We start from the raw sequence: 27,806 nt of genomic DNA, 5'->3' as shown, positions 1-27,806 counted from the left end.
AGCTAGCCCAGTGAAAATTCCCTGGTACTACCACTGGTGTAATGTGGCCATCAAAACAAACACCTACCATTTGTAGGCCCTCTGATCATATGTCGGACCTACTGTTGTGAGCTCAGAAATCCCAGATCTAGGTATGCCGGAACACTTTTAATGTGGAAGGCAACCGGTCTGCCTAGGGAGACTAGATGTTAGCTGTAAGATATACAGAAAAAGAACACATGTAGAAGTGAAAAGCAGTCGTAAGGTAAACAGCCTTTATTTGAAAACCACAACCCGGAATCCCCACCACCATCAAGCACCCAGGAGCCAAGTCAATATCAGGGCTCATATTAGAAAAAAGGGATACAGCTTTAAAAATACATTTAAAAAAGTGTTTTTTGGTCACCATACAAAATAAATTAAAATAAAAGAATTAATCAATTACATTGCAGGTGAACATATATGCCTATGACAAAAGTGATAGATATGGTGCTTGAATAGAATTGAAATGTTTTTAGTTGCTGATTTAATGTGCTCTCTACAACTCTGATATCATTACAGGCGAGACGGTTCTTTAAGGGATTTCAACATTCTTGATTGATTACAATTCTAACATTTTCAGAGCACTTGTCTTGCATGATAAAAGATAGCTTTGCTAAACAACGTACCGTATATTTTAAGTGGGAAATAATGACAGTACTGAGAGCTCACAGGTCATGTAAAAATAAACAAATAAATACTGGACATATTTTAAGCATCTGTACATGCACAATACATAGTGTTTTAGGAGCTCAATGATGAGTAATGCATGATCATGTTGAGACTGCTACGAGAATCAAGTGTCATGAGGCCTCAGGCCAACCATCATATCACACTGACAATGTTTTTTAATTTATGTTGTCAGCAGATTTTCCATTAGGGTAATCGTGACTGACAGAAATTGTTGATCAGTTCGATCTGTTAACAGATGGACACACCATCAACTTTCAGTGAGTGTGAAGAGGAGAAGGGAACAGATTGACACTGCACAGTAGCGGTCTTCAACTAATTACCAGGATACAAAACAATCATGGAACACCGAGGGGTTAAATAAGGGGTTAAAGAGAGACAAAACAATGATAGGCGAGGAGTTTTTGTTTCACTTAGCTAATCATAGGTTTCTGAAAAGTCACATTATCTCTTTCGTCACGCATCATCAAACAAGAACAGTACCATTCCAGGTAACTCAAACTCAACGTTACTGTTTAAGAGAATGACAGTTGAAAAATCAAAGATAGCATCAAACAGCATGTTTATTACATAAAAAGAGAGAGACAGAGAGAAAGACAGACAGAGAGAGAGAAAAAGAAAAAGAGGAACTGTTCTGTACAATAAGTGTGCTGTGAAATCATCCCTCCTTAAGACAGAGTCTTGTGTAAATGATAAAAAACACATGGCACAGCCTGAGGGAGAAAATGGGAGGGAGAGGGGTGAGGAGGAGCACGTGTCACAATCCTCACGCTAAAACAGCCTGCCTGGTATTGCAGCAATCAGCGATTTGATGATATGTGAAGAGTGAAGACTAATAGCAGAAAACCATACGTCTGTCTGGTGGTATGTGTTTGTGTGTGTGTGTGTGTGGGTGGGGGTTGGACAGACATGAGATAAACAGCTCCATGGAAGCACTATGAGATAAGGGCTGTGCTGTGAGGAGACTAACACTCACGGCCTGGCAAACAGGAAGCAAAGGGTGAGATCAATAAGTGAAAATAGTCAATGGGGTGTAATGTAGTGTAATATGCTGATGCAGCAGCTGTAGTAATGGGTTATTTGGAGACGCATACAACATACAGAGATCCTGCCTGCCTGAAGTGGGCCTTGTAGTGTCCATTACGTCATTTCCTTTCATTGTTCATGATACAATCATTCCTTTTTTTTTTAAACAATACCAGGCTACACACAAAGTGAGTCACACATAAAACAAATCCAGTGATCAACAAGTTGGCTGGTAAACATAGCAAAATCAAAACAAACCAGCATAAATTAGGATATGATATAATGACATTCAGAAGAAGCAACACACAGGGTTTTGCATCTGTAGTGGAGATTAAATAGACTATGACTAATCGTGTTGTGCTTTTCCTTTCTCGTGCTGTGCAGAGAAAAAACAAAACCACAATTTCCCTTTTTTAATTTTCGCAATGGTGTTAAAATTATAGGACGCAGAAGGTAGGGTAGCCCCTAAACATGATCAACAAAATCTACAAGGAGTTAAACCATGCATGATGAAGTGGGGAGGGGTTTTGTTTATTAAAACCAACCGAGTTTGTGGCAGTGTCTGAAATGCCACCCTATTCACTATGCACTACTTTGGGCTACTACCCTATGGGCCCTGGTCAAAAGTAGTGCACTATATATACTGAGTGTACAAAACATTAAGGACACCTCCCTAATATTGAGTTCCACCCCCCTTTTGTCCTTGGGGTGGTGGACCATTCTTAATACACACGGGAAACTGTTGAGCGTGAAAAACCCAGCAGTGTTGCAGTTCTTGACACAAACCGGTGCGCCTGGCACCTACTACCATACCCCGTTCAAAGGCACTTAAAATATTTTGTCTTGCCCATTCACACTCAATTGTCTAATTTTAACCTCTCTCCTCCCATTCATTTAGACTGATTGAAGTGGAGTCAATAAGTGACATCAATAAGGGATCATAGCTTTCACCTGGATTTACCTGGCCAGTCTATGTCATGGAAAGAGCAGGTGTTCTTAATGTTTTGTATACTCAGTGTATGTTATTATAGGGTGCAATTTGGGACACACACACCTGTGATTCAGGAGCTGTGTCCTGCGCTGCAGTAAATAACAACAAGGTTAATCACCGCTTAATATGCGGTCAATCTCCTCCAGTCTCCTCAAGGCGGCCGCCCGTTTCTTCTCTATATCTTTAATCTCTTTTGTGGATTTGCTCTTAGTCCTCTGCTGCTTGTCAGCCTGGCCGCCATCCAGATGCTCTGATTGGCTATCGCCGCCACCTTGAAAGCTTTTTGCCGAGGAGGATTTCCGCACATTCTTCTTATTCCCGGCACCCTCCCCAACCCCATCGCTGCCGGTGGCTCCGCTCACTTCCTCCTCCTCCTTTCCCAGCTTATTTTCCTCCTCCTTGGCTATTGTAGCTGCGCCCTCTGCTGGCGCTTGGCTCAGCGGCTGCCCTGCCGCAGACATGGCTGCCATCTTGCCACGCACGATGCCCAGGTGGCGGCGTACGTACTCCTCATGGGGGGCCAGGGCCAGCGTCTCCTCCAGGCAGCGCTCTGCTCTCGGCAGGTCTCGCTCCTCGAAGTAGACCACACACAGGTTGTGTTTCCCCTGCACGTTGGTGGGGTCCATACGGAGGATCCTCTGGAAGCAGACCTTGGCCCCCTGGGTGTCCTTCTTGTGGTTCATCAGGATATCCCCCTTGAGAATCAAACCTTTAACATGCTCTGGGTGGTGGCGCAGCAGCTCGTCTAATACAGGCAAGGCATCCAGCTCCTGTCGAGACTGCGAGTAGAGCAGGGCCAGGTTGAAGAGGGCGCTGCGGAAGCCCGTCTGTAGACGGATGGCCTCCCTCATCCAGCGCTCGGCCGCAGCGTTCTCGTTGGCGTCCATGGCCAGCATTCCCAGGTTGAAGTAGCCGTTGGCATCGTCTGGCTCCTCCTGGATGTAGGTCAGGAAACGACGGTTGGCCTCCGGACGGAACCTGGGGTCACCTGTAAAACACACACAGACACAGAAAAATGCACACAAACATAACGGTTAGGGCATAACAACAACAGTCATTGAGGTAGGTGTGATTTGTCGATAAACGTGGGAGGAGGAGGGGGGGAGGAGGAGAGGGGGGGGGGGGGAGAGGAGGAGGAGGAGGAGACGGGGGGGAGAGGAGGAGGAGGGGGGGAGAGGAGGAGAGGGGGGGGAGAGAGGAGGAGAGGGGGGGGGAGGAGGGGGGGGGGAGGGGGGGAGAGAGGAGGAGAGGGGGGGGAGAGGAGGAGGAGGGGGGGGGAGAGGGGGGGGAGGGGGGGGAGAGGAGGAGGGGGGGGGGGAGAGGGAGGAGAGAAGAGGAGGAGAGGGGGGGGGAGAGGGAGGAGAGAAGAGGAGGAGAGGGGGGGAGAGAGAGGAGAGAGGAGGAGGAGAGAGGAGGAGGAGGGGGGGGGGGGGGGGATGAGAGAGGAGGAGGAGAGGGGGGGGGGGAGAGGAGGAGGAGAGGGGGGGGGGAGAGGAGGAGGAGAGGGGGGGGGGGGGAGGGAGGAGGAGGAGAGGGGGGTTTTAGAGTACTATGGCTCTATTTTAACAAACCTAACGCAATGGTCAATCTAAGCACTGGCGATAGCGCTATAGGTCCGGGGGTGTCAGAAATATTTGTGCTAGTTTCACAGCCATTATTATGAGCGCAATAGCTGGCAGTGGTGTGAAAGGGTTGGGTTTCAATGAATAAATAAGTTGTAGGTGTGAGACGAGGGCTTGGCCACTCACTGGTCCAACAAGGCGTTCCATAGCTTAATACTGCATGCGTTTGTCTCAAGTTCTGTAGGTTACTGACGGTCTTTGCGTTGTCATCAACTCCAATTTGGCTGGGGACACAAAATATTATCCTCCTAGTCCATTGTGGAATAATACTACAGTTTATTAAATAACATAGTCTAGCGTGTAATAGCAACAGTAAAAAAGAAAATACATCAATGTTTGGAGTCAACATTGTTGTAATTGGCTTCAACGAGTATAGGCCTTTACGCATTGCACTTCTCCTCAAATAAAAAATACTAGGCTCCCGTAAATTGTATTGTATGTGTGAGGCACGTTCTCAATAAGCAAGATATAGCCTAGGCCTACCGTTGATATTGCGTTATAGACTGAATAGCCTATGTTTGGAGGAGCGCGCCTTTTGTAACCAGACAAGAGGCGCTCTTTGGAAATAGGGATGGATCCAAGCCGAATGGAAAATGCACTGCAGGTAGGCCTATGTGAATTGTGAATAATGCAAAGCATGTCGGCAAAAGCCTCACAAGTAGACCATTAAGAAACTTTTCATGGATAGTAGGCTACCTGGCTAATGCATGGCCAGGATAGGAAAGACACCAGACACACTGCTGTGGAACCAAGTGTAGCCTACTAAGGGCTTGTTTTTTTTTATCAAACAAAAAAGGAAAACAATTTAAAATGTTTCTAAATAGGAGTGTCACTGGATTATCACATCTCTCATTCTATGATGGCCATATAGCCTACATGGAGTTTTTTTTATGCACAACCAAAATAATAAGAGGGCACTGTGCGTCACGGCTGGATAGGCTGCGCTTCCGTTGTCAAAATCCATGCCATAACCAACCGTGTTACCACTTAGACCAGCTTTCGGTTGGTCTAAAATATCCCCACCAGCGCATACTGAAATTGGCAGTTTGGCGCACGCTTTTAAGTACACACCTCAGATATTGCCACCCCTCCAACCTCCGCGCAAGCGAGCTCATTTAAGAAAGGTAAACTACCAATCCTGACGCTACGGTTTGAAAATAGAAGAGAGACAGCTTTAACAGGTCGAAATTGCAAACAAGTGTGCGTTTGACAATTGCGCTGTCTTGACGCCAGCCAAAAATAGAGCCCCTAATCTCTTATCTGTTAATGTTTATTTATGACAAGATGAGTGATTAATTGTTGATTGACAATCTACATTTCAAATGGGACTTCCTGGTTAAATAAAGGTTAACAAAACAACTGCTACGTGCTCTGGTTGAGCCTGGGTCGTATTCACTAGCAGCGAAACGGAAGCAAACGGGCCGAAATAGGAAGTGTAATAACAAATGCTTATTTTAGTTTTCCATTGCAAAATGTTTTGCTACGATGTGCACTAATGAATACAACCCTAGTCTGCTCAGCCTCAGTCACTTACCGGATTCCTGCATGAGCAGGGCAGAGTTGAAGAGGGCCAGTTTGTGGTTTGGGTTGAGCTCCAGGGCGTGGTTGAAGTTCTTCAGGGCCTCTGAGGGCTCCTTCATCTCGATGTTGACGATGGCCAGGTTGTACCACAGGTCAGCATTGTTTCTGTCCAGCTCCAGGGCCCGCAGGTAGGCGTCCCGGGCCTCGGACGGCTTGTTCATCTTCAGCAGCAGCTCCCCTCTGGGTTTGCACAGAAAGAAAAGTGAAATTAAGCCAAATCTAAAGCTCACCTTCACAACTGTCTATAAAAAATTAATCATCATAACTGTCATCTTATCTACACAAATTCTCTATCATCGTTTGTTAAAAGGACCAATGCAGCCGTTTTGATCTCAATATCAAATCATTTCTGGGTAACAATTAAGAACCTTACTATGATTGTTTTCAAAAATAAACAAAAATAGATTCTTAGAAAATAGCAATTTCTCAAGCAAGAATTTTGCTAGGACTGTCTGGGAGTGGTCTGAGTGGGGAGGGGGGAAATTGAAAACGATCTGTTATTGGCAGAGAGGGTTGGAACTCTTTCTTATTGGTCTATTAACTAATTTATTTTCAAACAGCTCTTACACTTAAAGGGCATCATAATTTTCACAATTTCACAGTATTATTCCAACCTCATAGTGTGGAAATATATATAAAACACAGGAAAGTCATGTTTTTTACTGCGCTGTGCCTTTAATGATAATATGTTTCTTGCTTCCTTTCTTCTTGCCCCCCCCCCAGTGTGGACTGTATTACAGTGGCTTGCGAAAGTATTCACGCCCCTTGGCATATTTCCTACTTTGTTGCCTTACAACCTGGAATGAAAATTGATTTTTGGGGGGTTTGTATCATTTGATTTACACAACATGCCTACCACTTTGAAGATGCAAAATATGTTTTATTGTGAAACAAACAAGAACTAAGACAACCCCCCCAAAGTCAATACTTTGTAGAGCCACCTTTTGCAGCAATTACAGCTGCAAGTCTCTTGGGGTATGTCTCTATAAGCTTGGCACATCTAGCCACTGGGTTTTTGCCCATTCTTCAAGGCAAAACTGCTCCAACTCCTTCAAGTTGGATGGGTTCCGCTGGTGTTCAGCAATCTTTAAGTCATACCACAAATTCTCAATTGGATTGAGGTCTGGGCTTTGACTAGGCCATTCCAAGACATTTAACTGTTTCCCCTTAAACCACTCGAGTGTTGCTTTAGCAGTATGCTTAGGGTCATTGTCCTGCTGGAAGGTAAACCTCCGTCCCAGTCTCAAATCTCTGGAAGACTGAAACAGGTTTCCCTCAAGAATTTCCCTATATTTAGCGCCATCCATCATTCCTTCAATTCTGACCAGTTTCCCAGACCCTGCCGATGAAAAACATCCCCACAGCATGATGCTGCCACCACCATGCTTCACTGTGGGGATGGTGTTCTCGGGGTGATGAGAGATGTTGGGTTTGCGCCAGACATAGCGATTTCCTTGATGGCCAAAAAGCTCAATTGTAGTCTCATCTGACCAGAGTACCTTCTTCCATATGTTTGGTGAGTCTCCCACATGCCTTTTGGTGAACACCAAACGTGTTTGCTTATTTTTTTATTTAAGCAATGGCTTTTTTTGGCCACTCTTCCGTAAAGCCCAGCTCTATGGAGTGTACGGCTTAAAGTGGTCCTATGGACAGATACTCCAATCTCAGCCGTGGAGCTTTGCAGCTCCTTCAGGGTTATCTTTGGTCTCTTTGTTGCCTCTCTGATTAATGCCCTCCTTGCTTGGTCCGTGAGTTTTGGTGGGCAGCCCTCTCTTGGCAGGTTTGTTGTGGTGCCATATTCTTTCCATTTTTTATTATGGATATAAATGGTGCTCCATGGGATGTTCAAAGTTTCGGATATGTTTTTATAACCCAACCCTGATCTGTACTTCTCCACAACTTTGTCCCTGACCTGTTTGGAGAGCTCCTTGGTCTTCATGGTTCCGCTTTCTTGGTGGTGCCCCTTGCTTAGTGGTGTTGCAGACTCTGGGGCCTTTCAGAACAGGTGTGTATATATACTGAGATCATGTGACAGATCATGTGACACTTAGATTGCACACAGGTGGACTTTATTTAACTAATTATGTGACTTCTGAAGGTAATTGGTTGCACCAGATCTTATTTAGGGGCTTCATAGCAAAGGGGGTGAATACATATGCACGCACCACTTTTCCTTTATTTATTTATTTTTTGTTTCATTTCACTTCACCAATTTGGACTATTTTGTGTATGTCCATTAAATGAAATCCAAATAAAAAATCCATTTAAATTACAGGTTGTAATGCAACATAATAGGAAAAAACGCCAAGAGGGATGAATACTTTTGCAAGGCACTGTATGGATTATTACTTTCTATCCATGAGTCTGGGAGAGAACATATAGGCGTAGGCAATGCTGTTGGTTCATTGATTGTGCAGGGCGGCTTACAGAGTTCGCCTACACTTATAGTGAATTTGTATTTGATTTTGAATAGCCTAGTATTGGAAATTGTTTATATTTTCATAATTAATAAGCTGACATTACATTTAGCTACAGAATATCTCACCACTGTGCGTTTCCATCTCCTCCTCTCTCTCCATTATTTTCTCAAGCGCGTAGAGAGAGGGGCTGTCAACAGTTTTATTTACATTTGTTTCGTTGTGAAAACATGTTACTATCGATGTTCCCGAAGAGATTTCACTTGGTTTCCCAAATTAAGCACTGGGTAGCTGCAGAAACATGGTTGGAGAGCCCATAGCATACAGAGTTTGGGCGGAATATCACCTGTCGCGCAGCGAGAGGCTGCAAACTCCTCAATCAGTGGTTGATGCGTGAAGTGAAAGTATTTTTATAAGCCCAGACATTTCTATATGCAATCCTGTGTGAAAGTAGAGTTTTGATGGTTGCCACTAAAAAGAGGAGGATCCCAGCTGTACTATATTTATTTCTCAGCTGCTCTGCTATAAAACCGGAGTAGCCTACCCGGCATGATTTAAACTGTGAGAAAGCGGTCTACATTCGCTATTTGAGTGCATAGGGATGACATGTATTTTTTCCCCTGCCCCTTTTCATTATTCTTTTTTTTTTTTTTTACATATTAGTAAAGACAATATTACATTGGGAATCGTCTGATGGTTGAAAATATGATCACTTGATGAGAGAACAAGGTCTGCAAGTTTTTTTTTGCTACTTTTCAAATAGTCAATAGCCTATAGTCGCATCATGCAGCCCATACACGTTTTGATTTCTAAGACATTCATACAAGGTTTGTATCATTGACAACAAAATTTGCCAAATAACTCTAAATCTAGCGTATAGGACATGTTTCAAATGATCACTTTTACGCTCAACATAGCCACTTCATATGTGCATCGCTCCGGAATGGGAAAAATATCCTTTCCATTTTATTCAGGTAAGTTCAATAATATTATTTTTTACAATAAAATAATATAATATAAAATAATGCTAAATGAACTAGCCTACAGCCTATGGCATATAGCCAGATAACATACAGAAGGCTGACTCCTATTCGGTTCTTCTGAAATACATTTTCTTCATATCATAATGTTTCTTCGGACTTGCCTAAAATAAATAATGGATTTATTGTGATGGTGTACATTAAATGGATTTATTAGACTTTTTTAAATGTAGATGTTCCAAAGGCTTGTATGTGTGGAGGCCTGGAGATGCTAACCATGTTTGTTAATTAACGGTAAATTACCATGAGACCGGCAGTCAATTGCATGACAATAACTGGCTGACAAAATTTCATGACCACCACAGTCCAACATAGAATCTAGATTGACTGCTTATGTAATTGATTCATTTAAGTCTAATTAGTAATTTACAACCTACGTAAGCAGTCAATTGACCCTTCCCTAAGCTGAATTAAATGTAATGGACTGCTTACGTATGTTGTAAATTAATTCAACTTCTGATGGAGTGCCTACTGACGTATATGGTATCCATTAAAATATCAGTATGCTAAAAATTGTTAGTAAACAGTTATGATGTAGATTGTACATCACCCTGATGGAGGTAGTAAATACACTAAATAGATTTCTGATGAAGGATGTTAAGAGAAAGTCAACAGCCTTGTCCAACATAATTATTCTGATATAGGCTGTAAATTAACCGCCTTGCCTACTGATATAGGATGTTAGTAAAGGGGCCTTGCCTGCTGATGTAGGCTTGCTTGAAGTCAGGCCTCATGCTGATGGCTTGTCTGTAGAGTTGGTCAGCCTCCTCCAGGCGTGAGTCGTTGGTACGGATCAGGTTTGCCAGGTTAATGTACACGTTCAGGTGGTTGGGCGCCACACGGGTGGCGTACTTCTTCCCTGGAATGATCTGGAAGGGCAACATAATACAATTGTCCTTATCTAATGTGTTGATGATTGATCAGTAACTGATCCATGACACTTATTCCACATGAAAGATATTAGATCACACTATATTATATGTTTGCAGTTGTTTTGGTTTGTTAACTTAGTTCTGACAGGTTAGGGGTACCGGACACTAGTTTGCTATTCCAGGTTAACTATAACCACCAGAGAACGTAGAGCAGGGGTTCTCAAAGTGGGGTCTGCAGACCTCTGGGTCCGTGACCAGATCTAAAAATATTATTATTACAATTATTTTTACATTACATTTTTTTAAATGAATATTACTAACAGATTAAACACATTTTGGCTGAGGGATCCATGGAATACATTTAGAGGGTGTAATACAATACAATGTAATACATTAATAAATACATGTAATGAATAAATTAATGTAATAATACATTAAAGTGATAATTCGGAATTTTGGCAATGAGGCCCTTTATCTTCCTTCATACTGGACACAGAGACATAAAAATGGTATCCACGAGTTCATCTGCCTCTGGGGAAATAGATAAAGGGCCTCATTGCCAAAATCCCGAAGTATCCCTTTAAAGGAGCTATATGTAATATTTTTGCATTGTAATTTCAGAAAATGTCCTTAATATATCTACGGTAATAGTGTAATGACGCCCAGCCCCAGTCAATTTGACAACAAAATATGTTTCTTCCCAGGGCCCAAGACTTGGTTTGTCCGGCCATGCACTACCAAAGTAAAACTCATTGTATGCTATTTCTATCTCACTCGAGTTGTGTTCTGATTATGAGTGGGTCCCTGATGAACTTGCTATCACAAAAGGGGTCCCCGGCCCCAAGAAGTTTGAGAACCCATGACGTAGAGAATGTAGTGAGCTTATGGTACGTTCTTAACTCTGTTACACTCACCCCCTTTAAACTCGCTACACAGAGACCCAAGACGTCAAGCTGAGCCCAACTGCGCATCCGGGTCACGGCACCACTGTTACGGTGGTCAATGTGCTGCTAACAGCTTAGCTTCCTCCACTGTCCGACTGCCTGATCCTGGGCTCGAACCAGTGATCCTCTGCTTCGCAACACACATGAACTTCCTCCTTGACAACGTTCTAACTTGTTGAGCCACCCAAAAGGTACCAATTGGATGGCTCCATCTGCGACATTTCAAGCTAGCTGTGGAGTGAACTTACGGTACATTCATAATTTAGGATCTTAATTTGGTCACTTTTGTTGTTGAAAATGTTCCTGCACAGCAGGAAATGCAAACTTGTAGTGTATTCAAGGCTTAAAAAGGTTTCTAAAGTTTGTAATTTCCACTTTAAAAATGTCAGACTTGATTTGCCCTAACGAAAAATATCCATTAATTATAATCCACATAATAATTCACATTTCCTGTTGTTGCAGAATTATTTTCCTGCTGTAGCAAACTGGCTCAAATTAAGATCCTACATCTGTACCGACGTTTCGGCATGGCCTTATTTTCTCAAGGGAAGCTAGGCAGAGAGAAAAAATTACAAAGCAACCAACAGAAGAGACAACAAGTCACTTTCTTAGAGGCCTAATAATGACTGAGCAGGAAACTAGCATAGCAATATAATTTCAAAGCCACCGACAGCCCCGATGTGGGCAATGTGCTTCTGTCTTGGCCAACATGGAATCTCACATCACAGTGAGATTTTCTTGGAAGAAAATGCTCATATTTTTCTATATAATCCTACAGTCATACATTCCTATACTAGCCACACATACAGCCAGAGGAAGAGAAGCTCTGTTTCTTTTATGTTTTCTAAACTGATTTATCGAATCAGAGTTTACGCAGTTTCTCAAATAAATCATGAGAACATGAGAGACTGAGGCAGGGACTTCCTCCATCGACAGGCTCACAGAACCGTATTATGCCATGGGGTTGTCAGTCTTTGGATTCCCGGACATAAGCAGAAATCTGGATATAGAGAGTTAACTCGTTTGGAAAACCAATGAATAAAATAGGCATGATCAAAATAAGTGTAGTGTATCTAAGCGATTATCATTGGGCCCCACGCGGAAATCCTGTTCCGTATGGGTCATCGATACATGATGGCCACAGCCGCTTGCATGCTTCAGCTGAAAAATCTGTTTAAAGCTCAGACAAGGCCTTGCCTGTTCCGTTTCGTGATGATAAAATTAAAGAAATCAGCCCTGCTGCTTATTCACAAAATCATCATTTGTTTCAATGCTGACCCCTCGCATGGGAAGTATAGTCAGGCCCTTCAAATTAACATAATCAAATAGGCCATAGTTCAGAAGTTGTTTTTCATTGGAAGTTTGAGGTGGATGAATTGGGGGAACTGTCACTCATAAATGACACAGAAGCACCACATCAACGCTTACCTCCAATAATGACCAAAGGGCTTTCACATACCAGTCATGTTTGTAGTGATTTAAAATATCTGCTATTTCATTATGTTTTTTATGAATAATAGAATAGTGGGAACTGGGCAGTTAAAGAGAGAGACCGACAGTAGAGAGGCACAAACAGAATGGCTGAGACAGGGCTTGAATCCCAGATGCCAGCGAGATGTAGTCTGGAGTCTGCAGCGCTACCACTAGGCCAGGCTGAGGCACTGCCATTTCCTTGATTCCTGAGATAAACCAACTTTGAGAGATAGGGGTAGGAAATCAGGTCGGCCTCCCATTGACCTCTAACAACATAACCTCATCAGAACAGAGGTGACGGAGCTGTATTTCTAAGCATTAGACAGGTGAGCATCACCTAAGACTACTAAACTGACTATTAAATGATCAATTAATGCCAAAGGTAGGCTTTTACAAAGTCTTCAGGAGACCTTTAACATCGAAATGATGATCAATGATCTGTCAAGCATGTAGAAGTGCCCCTTTAGTTGACGTAATTCCTGAGAGACAACTATAAAGGTTTGGGTAAGAAGTCAGATAAGAGGCATGGCCTTTATTGACCTCCATCATCATAACCTCTCCATCATAACAGACTAGAGGTGAATGATTTGCACTGGTTAGCATTAGACAGCTCCTGACCCATTCAACCCACATAATGCATAGTGCATTTAATGTCCAAAAAATAAATATTGAAACCGAAAACCATGATTATTCTTTAAATAATCGAACCAAAAGACCCCCAAAAAACGCTAATCACTCAGCACTACTGGAGAACAAACTGGACGAGCTCCGTTCGAGACTATCCTATCAACGGGACCTGAAGAACTGTAATATCCTATGTTTCTCGGAAACTTGGCTGAACAAGGACACGTATAATATTCTAGCTGGTTTTTCTATGTATCGGCAGGACAGAGCGGCAGCGTTGGGTATGCCCAACGGGGGTGGTGAGTGTCTTTGTTAACAACAACTGGTGCGAGATCTCTAATATTAAGGAAGTCTCAAGGTTCTGCTCGCCTGATGATAAGCTGTAGACCAGGGGTACTCAACTCCTACCCTATGAGGTCCGGAGCCTGCATGTTTTCTGTTCTACCTGATAATAAATTGCACACACACCTGGTGTCACAGGTCTAAATCAGTCCTTGATTAGAGGGGAACAATGAAAAAATGCAGTGGAACTGGCTTCGAGGTCCAGAGTTGAGTTTGAGGGCTGTAAACCCCACTATTTATCAAGAGAGTGTATCTATATTTACAACCACAAACCGATGCTGGCACTAAGACCGCACTCAATGAGCTGTATAAGGCCACAAGCAAACATCAATAAGTTTGCCGACGACACAACGGTGGTAGGCCTGATCACCAACGACAATGAGACAGCCTACAGGGAGGAGCTCAGAGACCTGGCAGTGTGGTGCCAGGACAACAACTTCTCCCTCAACGTCAGTAAGACAAAGGAGCTGATTGTGGACTACAGGGCCGAGCACTCCCCCATTGACATCGACAGGGCTGTAGTGGAGAGGGTCGAGAGCTTCAAGTTCCTTGGTGTCCACATCACTAAGGATCTATCATGGTCCAAAACAATGCCTCTTCCCCCTCAGGAGGCTGAAAAGATTTGGTATGGGCCCTCAGATCCTCAAAAAGTTATACCAGGACCTCTATACCAGGAAGGCCCTAAAAATTGTCAAAGACTTCAGCCCCCCAAGTCATAGACTGTTCTCTCTGCTACCACACGGCAAGCGGTAATGATGGACCAAGTCTGGAACCAACAGGATCCTGAACAGCTTCTATCCCCAAGCCATAAGACTGCTAAATAGTTAAATACTGTAGTTAACCAAATAGCTACCCGGACTATCTGCATTGACCATTTTGCATAAACTATTTTGACTCATCACATACGCTGCTGCTACTGTTTACCATCTGTCACTTTATTCCTAGTTATATGTACATATCTACCTCAATTACCTTGTACCCCTGCACATTGACTCGGTATTGGTACCCCTTGTATATAGCCAAGTTATCGTTACTCATTGTGTATCTATTATTATGTGTTTTACTTTTCTATCATTTCTCTATTTACTTTCTCTCTGCATTGTTGGGAAGGTCCTGTAAGTAAGCATTTCACTGTTAGTCCACACCTTTTGTTTACGAAGCATGTGATGAATACAATTAGATTAGATTTGATTCCAAAGGCAGGAGTCCTCAGGTGCTCCTTTAAGATTGTCCTGTTGATCAATGATCTGTCAAGCGTAGAGATTAAACCAGGTGCCAGGACATCATTGTAAAAAAGAACTTGTTCATAACTGACTGCCTGGATAAATACACTTTTTTTTAATTTTTTTACAAAAACTGTGAATGCAGCTGACAACACATAGAAAACACAACTTAACACAGAGGAATTTTGTCTAAAAGCCTGGCACCATGAACAATGAGACACTATTCTTCCCACTTGCTGCTGTTACCTCCCAGCTATGGATTCCCCTTGTTGTCATGTCCCTCAAAGGATGATTAAGGTGAAACATTGGGAATAACAAACAACTGATGTTTTCCCTCTTAAATACACCTGGGTGCTGAGGCCTTGTTGGCATTGTGACATACCTGTGGCATTAGGGATTTGGCAACCAGGTAGGCTTCCTCAGCCTCCTTGGACTTGTTCAGGTTCTTGTAGGTCCTTCCCACATTCATATGGGCTCCGATGTCATCTGCAGGGACATGCCACAGGAGAATGCACATGGGTTAGCACATGGCTTTAGCTATGACAACAACTTGGCAGGGATATCAAGCCTGAATGGGGGTTAGGGATTAGTAGTACTGTACATGGCCATGCAGTCAGGTCACGTGGTGGCTTGGCTGGACATTACATCCGATCTGGGCTGATCGGAGGGAGTTTAGAGGAACGTTGTATGTGTGCCAATTGCCACCCTATTTCCAATATAGGGCACTACTTTTGGGAAGCAGCCATTCAATAGGACCACCCAATACACAGCACAACGTTGGCATAGTGATGGAGGAACAAATCTATACAGTTACGTATCACAATATTATTCTTAGACAATATTATATCGATATTTGACTCTAAGTATAGATTTGTAAAAAATAAAAATAAAAAAAATAAATAATAATAATCTATATAAATACACATATATAAATAACTCAGCAAAAAAAGAAACGTCCTCTCACTGTCAACTGCGTTTATTTTCAGCAAACTTAACATGTGTAAATATTTGTATGAACCTAAGATTTAACAACTGAGACATAAACTGAACAAGTTCCACAGACATGTGACTAACAGAAATTGAATAATGTGTCCCTGAACGAGTAACAGTCATTATCAGGTGTGGCCATCAGCACTGCATTAAGTACTGCAGTGCATCTCCTCCTCATGGACTGCACCAGATTTGCCAGTTCTTGCTGTGAGATGTTACCCCACTCTTCCACCAAGGCACCTGCAAGTTCCCGGACATTTCTGGGGGGAATGGCCCTAGCCCTCACCCTCCGATCCAACAGGTCCCAGACGTGCTCAATGGGATTGAGATCCGGGCTCTTCGCTGGCCATGGCAGAACACTGACATTCCTGTCTTGCAGGAAATCACGCACAGAATGAGCAGTATGGCTGGTGGCATTGTCATGCTGGAGGGTCATGTCAGGATGAGCCTGCAGGAAGGGTACCACATGAGGTAGGAGGATGTCTTCCCTGTAACGCACAGCGTTGAGATTGCCTGCAATGACAACAAGCTCAGTCCGATGATGCTGTGACACACCGCCCCAGAGCATGACGGACCCTCCACCTCCAAATCGATCCCGCTCCAGAGTACAGGCCTCGGTGTAACGCTCATTCCTTCGACGATAAACGCGAATCTGACCATCACCCCTGGTGAGACAAAACCGCGACTCGACAGTGAAGAGCACTTTTTGCCAGTCCTGTCTAGTCCGGCGACGGTGGGTTTGTGCCCATAGGCGACGTTGTTGCCGGTGATGTCTGGTGAGGACCTGCCTTACAACAGGCCTACAAGCCCTCAGTCCAGCCTCTCTCAGCCTATTGCGGACAGTCTGACCACTGATGGAGGGATTGTGCGTTCCTGGTGTAACTCGGGCAGTTGTTGTTGCCATCCTGTACCTGTCCTGCAGGTGTGATGTTTGGATGTACCGATCCTGTCCAGGTTCCCTTGGAGAGTTCATCAATGAGCTTGACGCCTTGATAAGTTCCTTTCCTGAGGATGGCTCACCCCTCACATTTCTGGGTGACTTTAACCTCCCTATGTCTGCCTTTGACTCATTTCTCTCTGCCTCCTTCTTTCCACTCCTTTCCTCTTTTGACCTCACCCTCTCACAGTCCCCCCCCTACTCACAAGGCAGGCAATACGCTTGACCTCATCTTTACTAGATGCTGTTCTTCTACTAATCTCACTGCAACTCCCCTCCAAGTCTCCGACCACTACTTTGTATCCTTTTCTCTCTCGCTCTCCTCCAACACTACTCACTCTGCCCCTACTCAGATGGTAATGTGCCGTCGCAACCTTTGCTCTCTCTCTCTCCCGCTACTCTCTCCTCTTCCATCCTATCATCTCTTCCCTCTGCTAAATCCTTCTCCCTCCGATCTCCTGATTCTGCCTCCTCTCCTCCCTTTCTGCATCTTTTGACTCTCTATGTCCCCTATCCTCCCGGCCGGCTCGGTCCTCCCCTCCTGCTCCGTGGCTTGACGACTCATTGCGAGCTCACAGAACAGGGCTCCGGGCAGCCGAGCGGAAATGGAGGAAAACTAGACTCCCTGCGGACCTGTCATCTTTTCACTCCCTCCTCTCTACATTCTCTTCCTCTGTTTCTGCTGCTAAAGCCACTTTCTATCATTCTAAATTTCAAGCCTCTGCCTCTAACCCAAGGAAGCTCTTTGCCACCTTCTCCTCCCTGCTGAATCCTCCTCCTCCCCCTCCCTCCTCCCTCTCTGTGGGAGAAGGTTGACGACATCCGATCCTCATTTATTAAGTCAAATGACACCACTGGTCCTGCTCACACTGCCCTACCCTATGCTTTGACTTCTTTCTCCCCTCTCTCTCCAGATGAAATCTTGCGACTTGTGACGGCCGGCCGCCCAACAACCTGCCCGCTTGACCCTATCCCCTCCTCTCTTCTCCAGACCATTTCCGGAGACCTTCTCCCTTACCTTACCTCGCTCATCAACTCATCCTTGACCGCTGGCCATGTCCCTTCCGTCTTCAAGAGAGCGAGAGTTGCACCCCTCCTCAAAAAACCTACACTTGATCCCTCCGACGTCAACATCTACAGACCAGTATCCCTTCTTTCTTTTCTCTCCAAAACTCTTGAGTGTGCCGTCTCTAGCCAACTCTCCTGCTATCGCTCTCAGAATGACCTTCTTGATCCAAACCAGTCAGGTTTCAAGACTGGTCATTCAACTGAGACTGCTCTTCTCTGTGTCACGGAGGCTCTCCGCACTGCTAAAGCTAACTCTCTCTCCTCTGCTATTATCCTTCTAGACCTATCTGCTGCCTTTGATACTGTGAACCATCAGATCCTCCTCTTCACCCTCTCCGAGTTGGGCATCTCCGGCACTGCTCATTCTTGGATTGCGTCCTACCTGACAGGTCGCTCCTACCAGGTGGTGTGGCGAGAATCTGTCTCCGCACCACGTGCTCTCACCACTGGTGTCCCCCAGGGCTCAGTTCTAGGCCCTCTCCTATTCTCTCTATACACCAAGTCACTTGGCTCTGTCATATCCTCACATGGTCTCTCCTATCATTGCTACGCAGACGACACACAATTAATTTTCTCCTTTCACCCCTTCTGATAACCAGGTGGTGAATCGCATCTCTGCATGTCTGGCAGACATATCAGTGTGGATGTCGGATCACCACCTCAAGCTGAACCTCGGCAAGACGGAGCTGCTCTTCCTTCCGGGGAAGGACTGCCCGCTCCATGATCTCGCCATCAAGGTTGACAACTCCATTGTGTCCTCCTCCCAGAGTGCAAAGAACCTTGGCGTGACCCTGGACAACACACTGTCGTTCTCCGCTAACATCAAAGCGTAGACCCGATCCTGCAGGTTCATGCTCTACAACATTCGCAGAGTACGACCCTACCTTACACAGAAAGTGGCACAGGTCCTAATCTAGGCACTTGTCATCTCCTGTCTGAATTATTGCAACTCGCTGTTGGCTGGGCTCCCTGCCTGTGCCATTAAACCACTACAACTTATCCAGAACGCTGCAGCCCGTCTGGTGTTCAACCTTCCCAAGTTCTCTCATGTCACCCGCTCCTCCGCACACTCCACTGGCTTCCAGTTGAGGCTCGCATCTACTACAAGACCATGGTGCTTGCCTATGGAGCTGTGAGGGGAACGGCACCTCCTTACCTCCAGGCTCTGATCCTACACCCAAACGAGGGCACTACGTTCATCCACCTCTGGCCTGCTAGCCCCCCTACCTCTACGGAAGCACAGTTCCCGCTCAGCCCAGTCAAAGCTATTCGCTGCTCTGGCACCCCAATGGTGGAACAAGCTCCCCCACGATGCAAGGACAGCGGAGTCACTGACCACCTTCCGGAGACACTTGATACCCTACCTCTTTAAGGAATACCTGTAATAGTATAAAAGTTATCCTTCTACCCCCCCCCCTCATAAAAAAAAGTGGGGAAAAAAGTGGTTGTCCCACTGGCTATCATAAGTTGAATGCACCAATTTGTAAGTCGCTCTGGATAAGAGCGTCTGCTAAATGACGTAAATGTAAATGTAGACCTTCACTAGCGACTGCACATGTTTCCTGCTCCATGACATGACCTGTATGCACAAGCCATGTTGGTAGAGGGCAGGCATACCTGGAGGGTTACATAGTACTATACTTTAGATTAGCCAACCAGTATATGAATTTGCTTCCCCTGCCTGCAGTCACAAAAGTTATATGAGGACAGACAGAAAGGTTAAGTTCTACAAGTCAACCATGTCACACGCTAACTTGTATGACAGTCAGCTCCGTTACCCTGTATGTCCTATACATAGTCACACGTGTTGAGTTCCATGAAAGGCGTTGTCACTAAATGCTGAGTTCTATGAGAGTCAGCCCAGTCACACGTGTTAACTTGCATGACAGTTAATCCCCACTTTAAATTAGGCTGTATGACATTGAGGTCTATTTTGAGTTCTATAAGTTGGTTGAGATAAGACTCAATCACACATGTTAAGTGTGAACATTTCCCTGTGAACATTCAAGTAGTGTGTTTTTGTTGTGTAGATACACCAACAGCTCTCTCCACACCAACTGACTGGAGGAGTCTGGAACATCTCTCCTCAGCCAGCAATAACATCTGGGAGACATGGATTTATTTGAATGGCTTTACTCAACAATAATTTTTGGGTCCGTCCGAAGAGCCCTGGGCTATATCAAAAGTAGTGCACTATATAGGGAATAGGGTGCCATTTTGGACGAAGCCCTAATTTCCAGGTCAATACAACTCCTTTTTGTTCTCTAACAGAATTACTGTCTGTAGCAGTATAAGCGATTAGTAAAGCTTTGCGTGATTCAGTTGAAAACAGACCGTTTGTGAAGGAGCTCAGGCAATAAGTGCAGTTTCACACAATACATCAATGTTTGCCACAATAACACCGTTGAGCAGACTGAATTATATTATACGGATCAAAATCAATGGTATCTCGTCATCGTTTCATCTTCTACCATAACTTTGAAGCCCACCAGACAACAATATAATGGGAGGATGATAAGTCTTACCTGCTTGGACCCGGGTGGCCTGAAGGAAATATCTCAGAGCTTTTTCGTAATTGTTTTGATTTTCCAGAGCATGGCCAACATTGTTCCATAGCTTGGCATTGTTCTTGTTGACCTGAGGGGAGACAAGGCAATCAATAGAAAATAAAAATAAGTACAAGCTCCATGTCTTTGTCTTTCTCAATATTGTTACAATATGTATGGGTGGTCCTCTGTAGCTCAATTGGTAGAGCATGGCGCTTGTAACGCCAGGGTAGTGGGTTCGATCCCCGGGACCACCCATACGTAAAAATGTATGCGCACATGACTGTAAGTCGCTTTGGATAAAAGCGTCTGCTAAATGGCATATTATATTATAATATACTGTGTATTTATGTTGTAATTATATTGTATTACAAAGAAGATTGATGAGCTCTAGTCTAGGGATGTGACGTCCCCACGGGGCCCAGTATGAAAAATGTATGCACTCACTAATTGGAAGTCGCTCTGGATAAGAGCCTCTGCTAAATGGCTAAAATTTAACGACATTTTGTCAGCCAGTTACGGTCCTGCAAAAACACTGCAGGTCTCATGGTAAATGGCCGTTAAGTTACATAAACACATTTAGCATCTCCAGGCCTCCACACATACAAGCTGCTGAACATCTACATTTAAAAAAGTATTTTTTATATACACCATGACAATAAATCCATTACTTATTTTAGGTAGGTCTAAAGAAACATGATATGAAGAAAATGTATTTCAGATTAACAGAATGAGTTGGCCTGATGATGTTCTCTAGTTGTAGGCTTGTTCATTTAGCAGACACGATATGCTTTTAAGTCCTGTGTCATTATTTTATATTATATGATTTTATATTAAGAAGAATATAATTGAATTTAGCTGAATATAATAGAAAGTATATTTGTCCCATTCCGGAGCGAGTGCGCATTTGAAGTCTATGTTGAGCATAAAAGTGATCATTTGAAACAGGTCCTATAGGCTACGTTAGATTTATAGTTATTTGGCAACTTTAGTTGTTAATGATACAAACCTTAGAATGTCTTAGAAATTAAAACATATGGGCTGCATGATGAGACTCTAGCCTTTTGATGATTTGAAAAAGTCGCAAAAAAAGCTTACGCTCTGTTCCTTGCTTCAGGCGGCACACGCTGTTCTCTCATCAAGTGATCATATGATCACCCATCAGACTATTCTCAATGTAATATTGTCTTTACTAATATGTTAAATTAGTTTCGATTTACGGCCCGTTATCAAATTGGCAGGAACAGGGGCAGGGGGGAAGAATACATAATCTGCCTGTGCACTCAAATAGCGAATGGAAGCCGCTTTCCAGCGTTTGGTTCGTTCAGGTAGGCTACTCCAGTTATTTCACTCTATGCATCAACCACTGTTTGAGGAGCATGTAGCCTCTCCCTGCGCGACAGGTGATATTCCGCCCAAACTCTGTATGCTATGGGCTTCCCAACCCTGTTCCTGCAGCTACCCAGTGCTTACTTTGGGAAACCAAGTGAAATCTGTTCGTGAACATCGAAAGGAACATGTTTTCACAACGAAACATTTCATTAATGTTCTCCTGAGTGGCGCAGTGGTCTAAGGCACTGCATCGCAGTGCTAACTGTGCCACTAGAGATCCTGGTTCGAATCCAGGCTCTGTCGCCGCCGGCCGTGACCGGGAGACTCATGGGCGGCGCACAATTGGCCCAGCGTCGTCCAGGGTAGGGGAGGGAATGGCCGGCAGGGATGTAGCTCAGTTGATAGAGCATGGCGTTTGCAACGCCAGGGTTGTGGGTTCGATTCCCACGGGGGGCCAGTATAAAAAAATAATATGTATTCACTAACTGTAAGTCGCTCTGGATAAGAGCGTCTGCTAAATGACTAAAATAAAAATAAATAAAATAATTAAACTGTTGACAGCTCCTCTCTCTGCATGCTTGAGAATGTAATGAAGGAGAAAGGGGAAGAGATGGAAACGCAAGATGGTGAGATATTATGTAGCTAAAGGTAACCTTATTAAGTATGCAATTATAAAAAAATGCCCTATTACTAGGCTATTCAAAATCCAATACAAATTCACTATTGTAGTCTAACTCTGTAAGCTGCCCTGCACAATCAATGAACCAACAGCATCGCCTAGGCCTATACATTCTCTCCCAGACTCATGAATAGAAACTTTGGAGTGTAGCTTAAGGTAATCAGTCCATCCAGTATGCAAAATAATACAGTCCACACTAAAGACAATTACTAGAATGTGTTTAATTTTGGAATATAGGCTAGACCAATTAAAGACATCTTAAATCAGTTTTGTTTATGTTGTTCTGTGGTGCCCTATTGTATAACGCCCTAATATGCCCTAATATGCCCTATTGTATAACGAACAGCACAATTATTATTTTAATTCCGTTTTTTTTCAGGCTTGTGCTCATATATAGACCTATGCATATGTGTAAGTTCTAATATGTGTATGGGTGTTTTGAATTAATCATCACCCTAGAAAGCCTGCCCATTTAGTTGTTAAGCTTTGAAACAACATCCACAATGACCATTTTTTTCCACTGAGTTAACCTGTTGTTGAACTTCTTTCTTCAAATTGATCAATCACAGTGAGGTGAGTTTTAAAAGCACAATACTTTGATGTCAGAGTAGTTAGAAGGACAATAGAGTACCAGGCCATTAACGAGTTGGATACTGTCAACGCATGTCCTGAGTGCATAAGAGGAGATTAATGTGACTCAACTGTCACGGTGGAATTTTACTGCGGTCATGACTCACGACTGCCGGTGTGGCGGTAATACGGTCACCGCAACAGCCCTACTCCAGTCTCATGTTGAAATGTTTCACCAGCACTAAGCAGAAATACAACTGAATGTGTGTTCAGCTTCAAAAAATATGTACTAGGTCTAATTAAAAAGTTTCTTTGGGAGGAACAACGGAAGAAAATAACAATCGTGGCGAGTTTATTGTAAGTTAGGCCAAGAATGAGGAGATCTGGACGACATACTTTCAGAGCAGAGGTGAACAGTGTGTATTCAGATTCCCAGTCCCAGTTTCTGTTGAAGGTCTTGACTGTATGTGTGGTGAGGAGCACTCCGATCATCAGCCAGGAGATTTTCTTCATGTGTCTGGTCAATAAAGGGAAAAAGCAAATAGAAAAATGTTGATTCTGTTAAAAGACTGTAAAAGACTGAATAGAAAACCCAAATAATCCCCCCCAAATTGATAACGCTGTCTAGTTGGTACAATTTGGTTTGAAATTGTGGCTAGAGAGACACTGAGGGCTGGTTTCCTGGACACAGATTAAAGGTCCAGGGCAGTCTTGTGTTTTGTATCATATTGTACAACAGCTGATGAAACTAACACTGTAAAAGTGTTACAACATTTGACAAGGGTCCCTTTAGAGTTTTGAAATCTGCATTTTCAAAACGCAGACAAACAAAAAATCTCTATTTTAAACCATTTCACCTGCATTTTATATTGAAAGTCAGTGTTTTTTTTACTTCAATAGAGTGATCAGGGGCGTGCAAATATAGTTTTCCTTCACAGAAAATAGCTTCACTTTCATCAGATGACAACAGAAGTACAACACTATTTGGCTAGCAGCCACACAAGTAAATGAGCTTACAACGATAAAGCAAGGTATTTTTTGCGAAGACGACGCATGGCCATCATATTTCGAATGTTTATCATAGAAAGAACGCAGCCAGCTACATTTCCTAATGTTTTGTATGAAGTTACGTCTTACATTTTACCTGAGAAAAGTAGGCTACACCGAGAAAAGTAGCGGAGAAAAGTAACTACACATCAGTCAGAGCGATGTCTGCTGGTAGAATGCCTGTTGGTGAATTCTCATCCAGTGGAGAAGTGCAACTGAAGCACAACATTAGTCTGATGCCAAGCAGAAATTACAATAAGGAGCATTTTAGATCTGTGTTTACAAAACGCAGCAAGATATTTCATATGCATTTGATTTTTTCTGTGTGAAAAACGCAGCCCCCGTTTGATCAGTGTTATTTCCTGATAGTTGCTGGAATCTACAAAGGACCTTCTAATCAGCCTGTTTGCATGGGCGGGAGTTTCAGCTTGCCTGGTGACATCAACAGGCGATAAATTGGTTAATACACTGAGTATACCAAACATTCATAAATCCTTCTTTAACTTGTCTCCTCCCCTTCATCTACACTGATTAAATTGGATTTAACAAGTGACATCAATTAGGTATCATAGCTTTCACCTGGATTCACATGGTCAGTCTATGTCATGGAAAGAGCAGGTGTTCTTCACGTTTTGTATACTCAGTGTAGACTAATAACAAAGAGAGTTCCAAACCTCTCTGCCAATAACATCTAGTTTTAAGTTTTCCACTCCCAGACAGTCCCAGCTAAATTCTTGTTTGAGAAATATTTTTTTTGCTAAAAAGCCATTTTTGTCCATTTTAATGGACAACTATTACAGTAAGGTACTTAATTGTTACCCAGAAATGATTTGATATTGATATAAAAACGGCACCATTGGGCCTTTAAGCATAGTCTTGGATAATTTAAAGTGCTTCTTAGTCCAAGACTAGGTTTATTGTCAGCGACCGTCCCTGAGAGTGGTCCATTGTTAAAGTGATTATTTTATGCTTGGGAGATGTTTAATACCCCATTACACCCCATGGGAGTTTGTGTTGGAAGGGTACTACTCACTCCAAATGGTCCCAGATCTGTTTGTGCTGTCTTGCCAAATCCTTTGGTCATTGTTAGACAGACAACACAAACAGATCTGGGACCAAGCTAACTACTGTCCTACTCACCCCTTGTGGGAGACAATCCTGAAGCCGTGAGCCACGAGAACACAGAATCCCATACTGGGAACATAGAGCACCCTCTCAGCCACCACAAAGCCCACGGGGAAGAAGAGGTTGGAGGCCGGGATGAAGGGAAACACGATCAAAGAGAGGGCCTGGAAAAAAAGGAGAAGGAAGAGGGGGGAGGAGTAGAAAAACAAAATAAAAATAAGAACACAATGAAAGGCATGATGAACAAAAGCCTCCTTGAATAAACTTATCATGCTAATTACTGAAGTGCAAATTTTGAATGGGAGAGTGCATTGGCATAGAGGCATGGGTTCACATACAGTGAGGGGAAAAAAGTATTTGATCCCCTGCTGATTATGTACGTTTGCCCACTGACAAAGACATGATCAGTGTATAATTTTAATGGTATGATTATTTGAACAGTGAGACAGAATAACAACAAAAAAATCCAGCAAAACGCATGTAAAAAAAAATATAAATTGATTTGCATTTTAATGAGGGACCCCTCTGCAAAACATGACTTAGTACTTGGTGGCAAAACCCTTGTTGGCAATCACAGAGGTCAGACGTTTCTTGTAGTTGGCCACCAGGTTTGCACACATCTCAGGAGGGATTTTGTCCCACTCCTCTTTGCAGGTCTTCTCCAAGTCATTAAGGTTTCGAGGCTGACGTTTGGCAACTCGAACCTTCAGCTCCCTCCACAGATTTTCTATGGGATTAAGGTCTGGAGACTGGCTAGGCCACTCCAGGACCTTAACGTGCTTCTTCTTGAGCCACTCCTTTGTTGCCTTGGCCGTGTGTTTTGGGTCATTGTCATACTGGAATACCCATCCACGACCCATTTTCAATGCCCTGGCTGAGGGAAGGAGGTTCTCACCCAAGATTTGACGGTACATGGCCCTGTCCATCGTCCCTTTGATGTGGTGAAGTTGTCCTGTCCCCTTAGCAGAAAAACACCCCCAAAGCATAATGTTTCCACCTCCATGTTTGACGGTGGGGATGGGGTTCTTGGGGTCATAGGCAGCATTCCTCCTCCTCCAAACAAGGCGAGTTGAGTTGATGCCAAAAAGCTCGATTTTGGTCTCATCTGACCACAACACTTTCACCCAGTTCTCCTCTGAATCATTCAGATGTTCATCGGCAAACTTCAGACGGGCCTGTATATGTGCTTTCTTGAGCAGGGGGACCTTGTGGGTGCTGCAGGATTTCAGTCCTTCACGGCGTAGTGTGTTACCAATTGTTTTCTTGGTGACTATGGTCCCAGCTGCCTTGAGATCATTGACAAGATACTCCTGTGAAGTTCTGGGCTGATTCCTCACCATTCTCATGATCATTGCAACTCCACGAGGACGAGGGAGATTGACAGTTATTTTTTGTTTCTTCCATTTGCGAATAATCGCACCAACTGTTGTCACCTTCTCACCAAGCTGCTTGGCGATGGTCTTGTAGCCCATTCCAGCCTTGTGTAGGTCTACAATCTTGTCCCTGACATCCTTGGAGAGCTCTTTGGTCTTGGCCATGGTGGAGAGTTTGGAATCTGAAATAAAAGATCCTAGACATTTTTCACACACACAAAAAACGAATTTCTCTCAAATGTGGTGTACAAATGTGTTTATCGCTGTTAGTGAGCATTTCTCCTTTGCCAAGATAATCCATCCACCTGACAGTGTGACGATATCAAGAAGCTGATTAAACAGCATTATCATTACACAGGTGCACCTTGTGCTGGGGGCAATAAAATGACACTATAATGTGCAATTGTGTCACAACACAATGCGACAGATGTCTCATGTTTTGAAGGAGCGTGCAATTGGCATGCTGACTGGAGGAATGTCCACCAGAGCTGTTGCCAGAGTATTGAATGTTCATTTCTCTACCATAAGCCGCCTTCAACATCGTTTTAGAGAATTTGGCAGTACATACAACCGGCCTCCGAACTGCAGACCACGTGTAACCACGCCAGCCCAGGACCGCCACATTCGGCTTCTTCACCTGCGGGATCGTCTGAGACCAGCCACCCGGACAGCTGACGAAATTGAGGAGTATTTCTGTCTGTAATAAAGCCCTTTTGTGGGGAAAAATTAATTCTGATTGGCTGGGCTTGGCTCCCCAGTGGGTGGGCCTGGCTGCCAAGTGGGTGGCTCTATGCCCTCCAAGGCCCACCCATGGCTGCACCCCTGCCCAATTATGTGAAATCCATAGATTAGGGCCTAATGAATTTATTTCAATTGACTGATTTCCTTATATGAACTGTAACTCAGTGTATTTGATTTGTCTAGCCAAAATGCTAGACCTGATGCATGTTTGGCACATAAGGCTGGCCTTGGGCTGTGCAGTTAACTTCTCACCTAATCACCTACTAATAGTCACAATTTGGCACCCACATAATAGGGCAAGCCAAGAGTGCAAGTCCCCACTGGGCACACTGTTTTAATCAATGTTGTTTCCATGTCATTTCAATAAAATTACATTGAACCAATGTGGAATAGACATCTGTGCCCAGTGGGTCTGGTATGGAATGGCGTTTTATTTCACACTTGAAGCAAACAAAGAGAAAGCTAAAATAGTTAATTTATTGACTTGTCATTTTGATATAGTCCTGAATTAGCCAGTCAGCAAAGAGTTAAAGTG

General features: G+C 43.7%; 1 protein-coding gene across 1 annotated transcript in view; it reads right to left on the bottom strand.

Annotated features, from left to right (window-relative positions):
- Positions 1 to 240: 240 nt before the first annotated feature.
- Positions 241 to 27,806, bottom strand: part of LOC311137320 (protein O-mannosyl-transferase TMTC3-like) — a 61,291-nt gene continuing 33,725 nt past the window's right edge. The window contains exons 8-14 of the mRNA XM_084171756.1: positions 25,173 to 25,321; positions 23,382 to 23,502; positions 20,384 to 20,495; positions 15,246 to 15,349; positions 10,085 to 10,254; positions 5,882 to 6,108; positions 241 to 3,713 (exon numbers count right to left, since the gene is read on the bottom strand). Coding sequence (XP_084027882.1) covers positions 2,836 to 3,713; positions 5,882 to 6,108; positions 10,085 to 10,254; positions 15,246 to 15,349; positions 20,384 to 20,495; positions 23,382 to 23,502; positions 25,173 to 25,321 — 1,761 coding nt within the window. The 3' untranslated portion in view covers positions 241 to 2,835. The remainder of the gene's footprint in view (positions 3,714 to 5,881; positions 6,109 to 10,084; positions 10,255 to 15,245; positions 15,350 to 20,383; positions 20,496 to 23,381; positions 23,503 to 25,172; positions 25,322 to 27,806) is intronic.

This window comes from Coregonus lavaretus (assembly GCF_964263955.1).
Source record: "Coregonus lavaretus genome assembly, chromosome: 11".
NCBI classification, from domain to species: domain Eukaryota; kingdom Metazoa; phylum Chordata; class Actinopteri; order Salmoniformes; family Salmonidae; genus Coregonus; species Coregonus lavaretus.
Note: the sequence above shows the minus strand (reverse complement) of the source record. Positions and strands in the feature narration are given on the sequence as shown.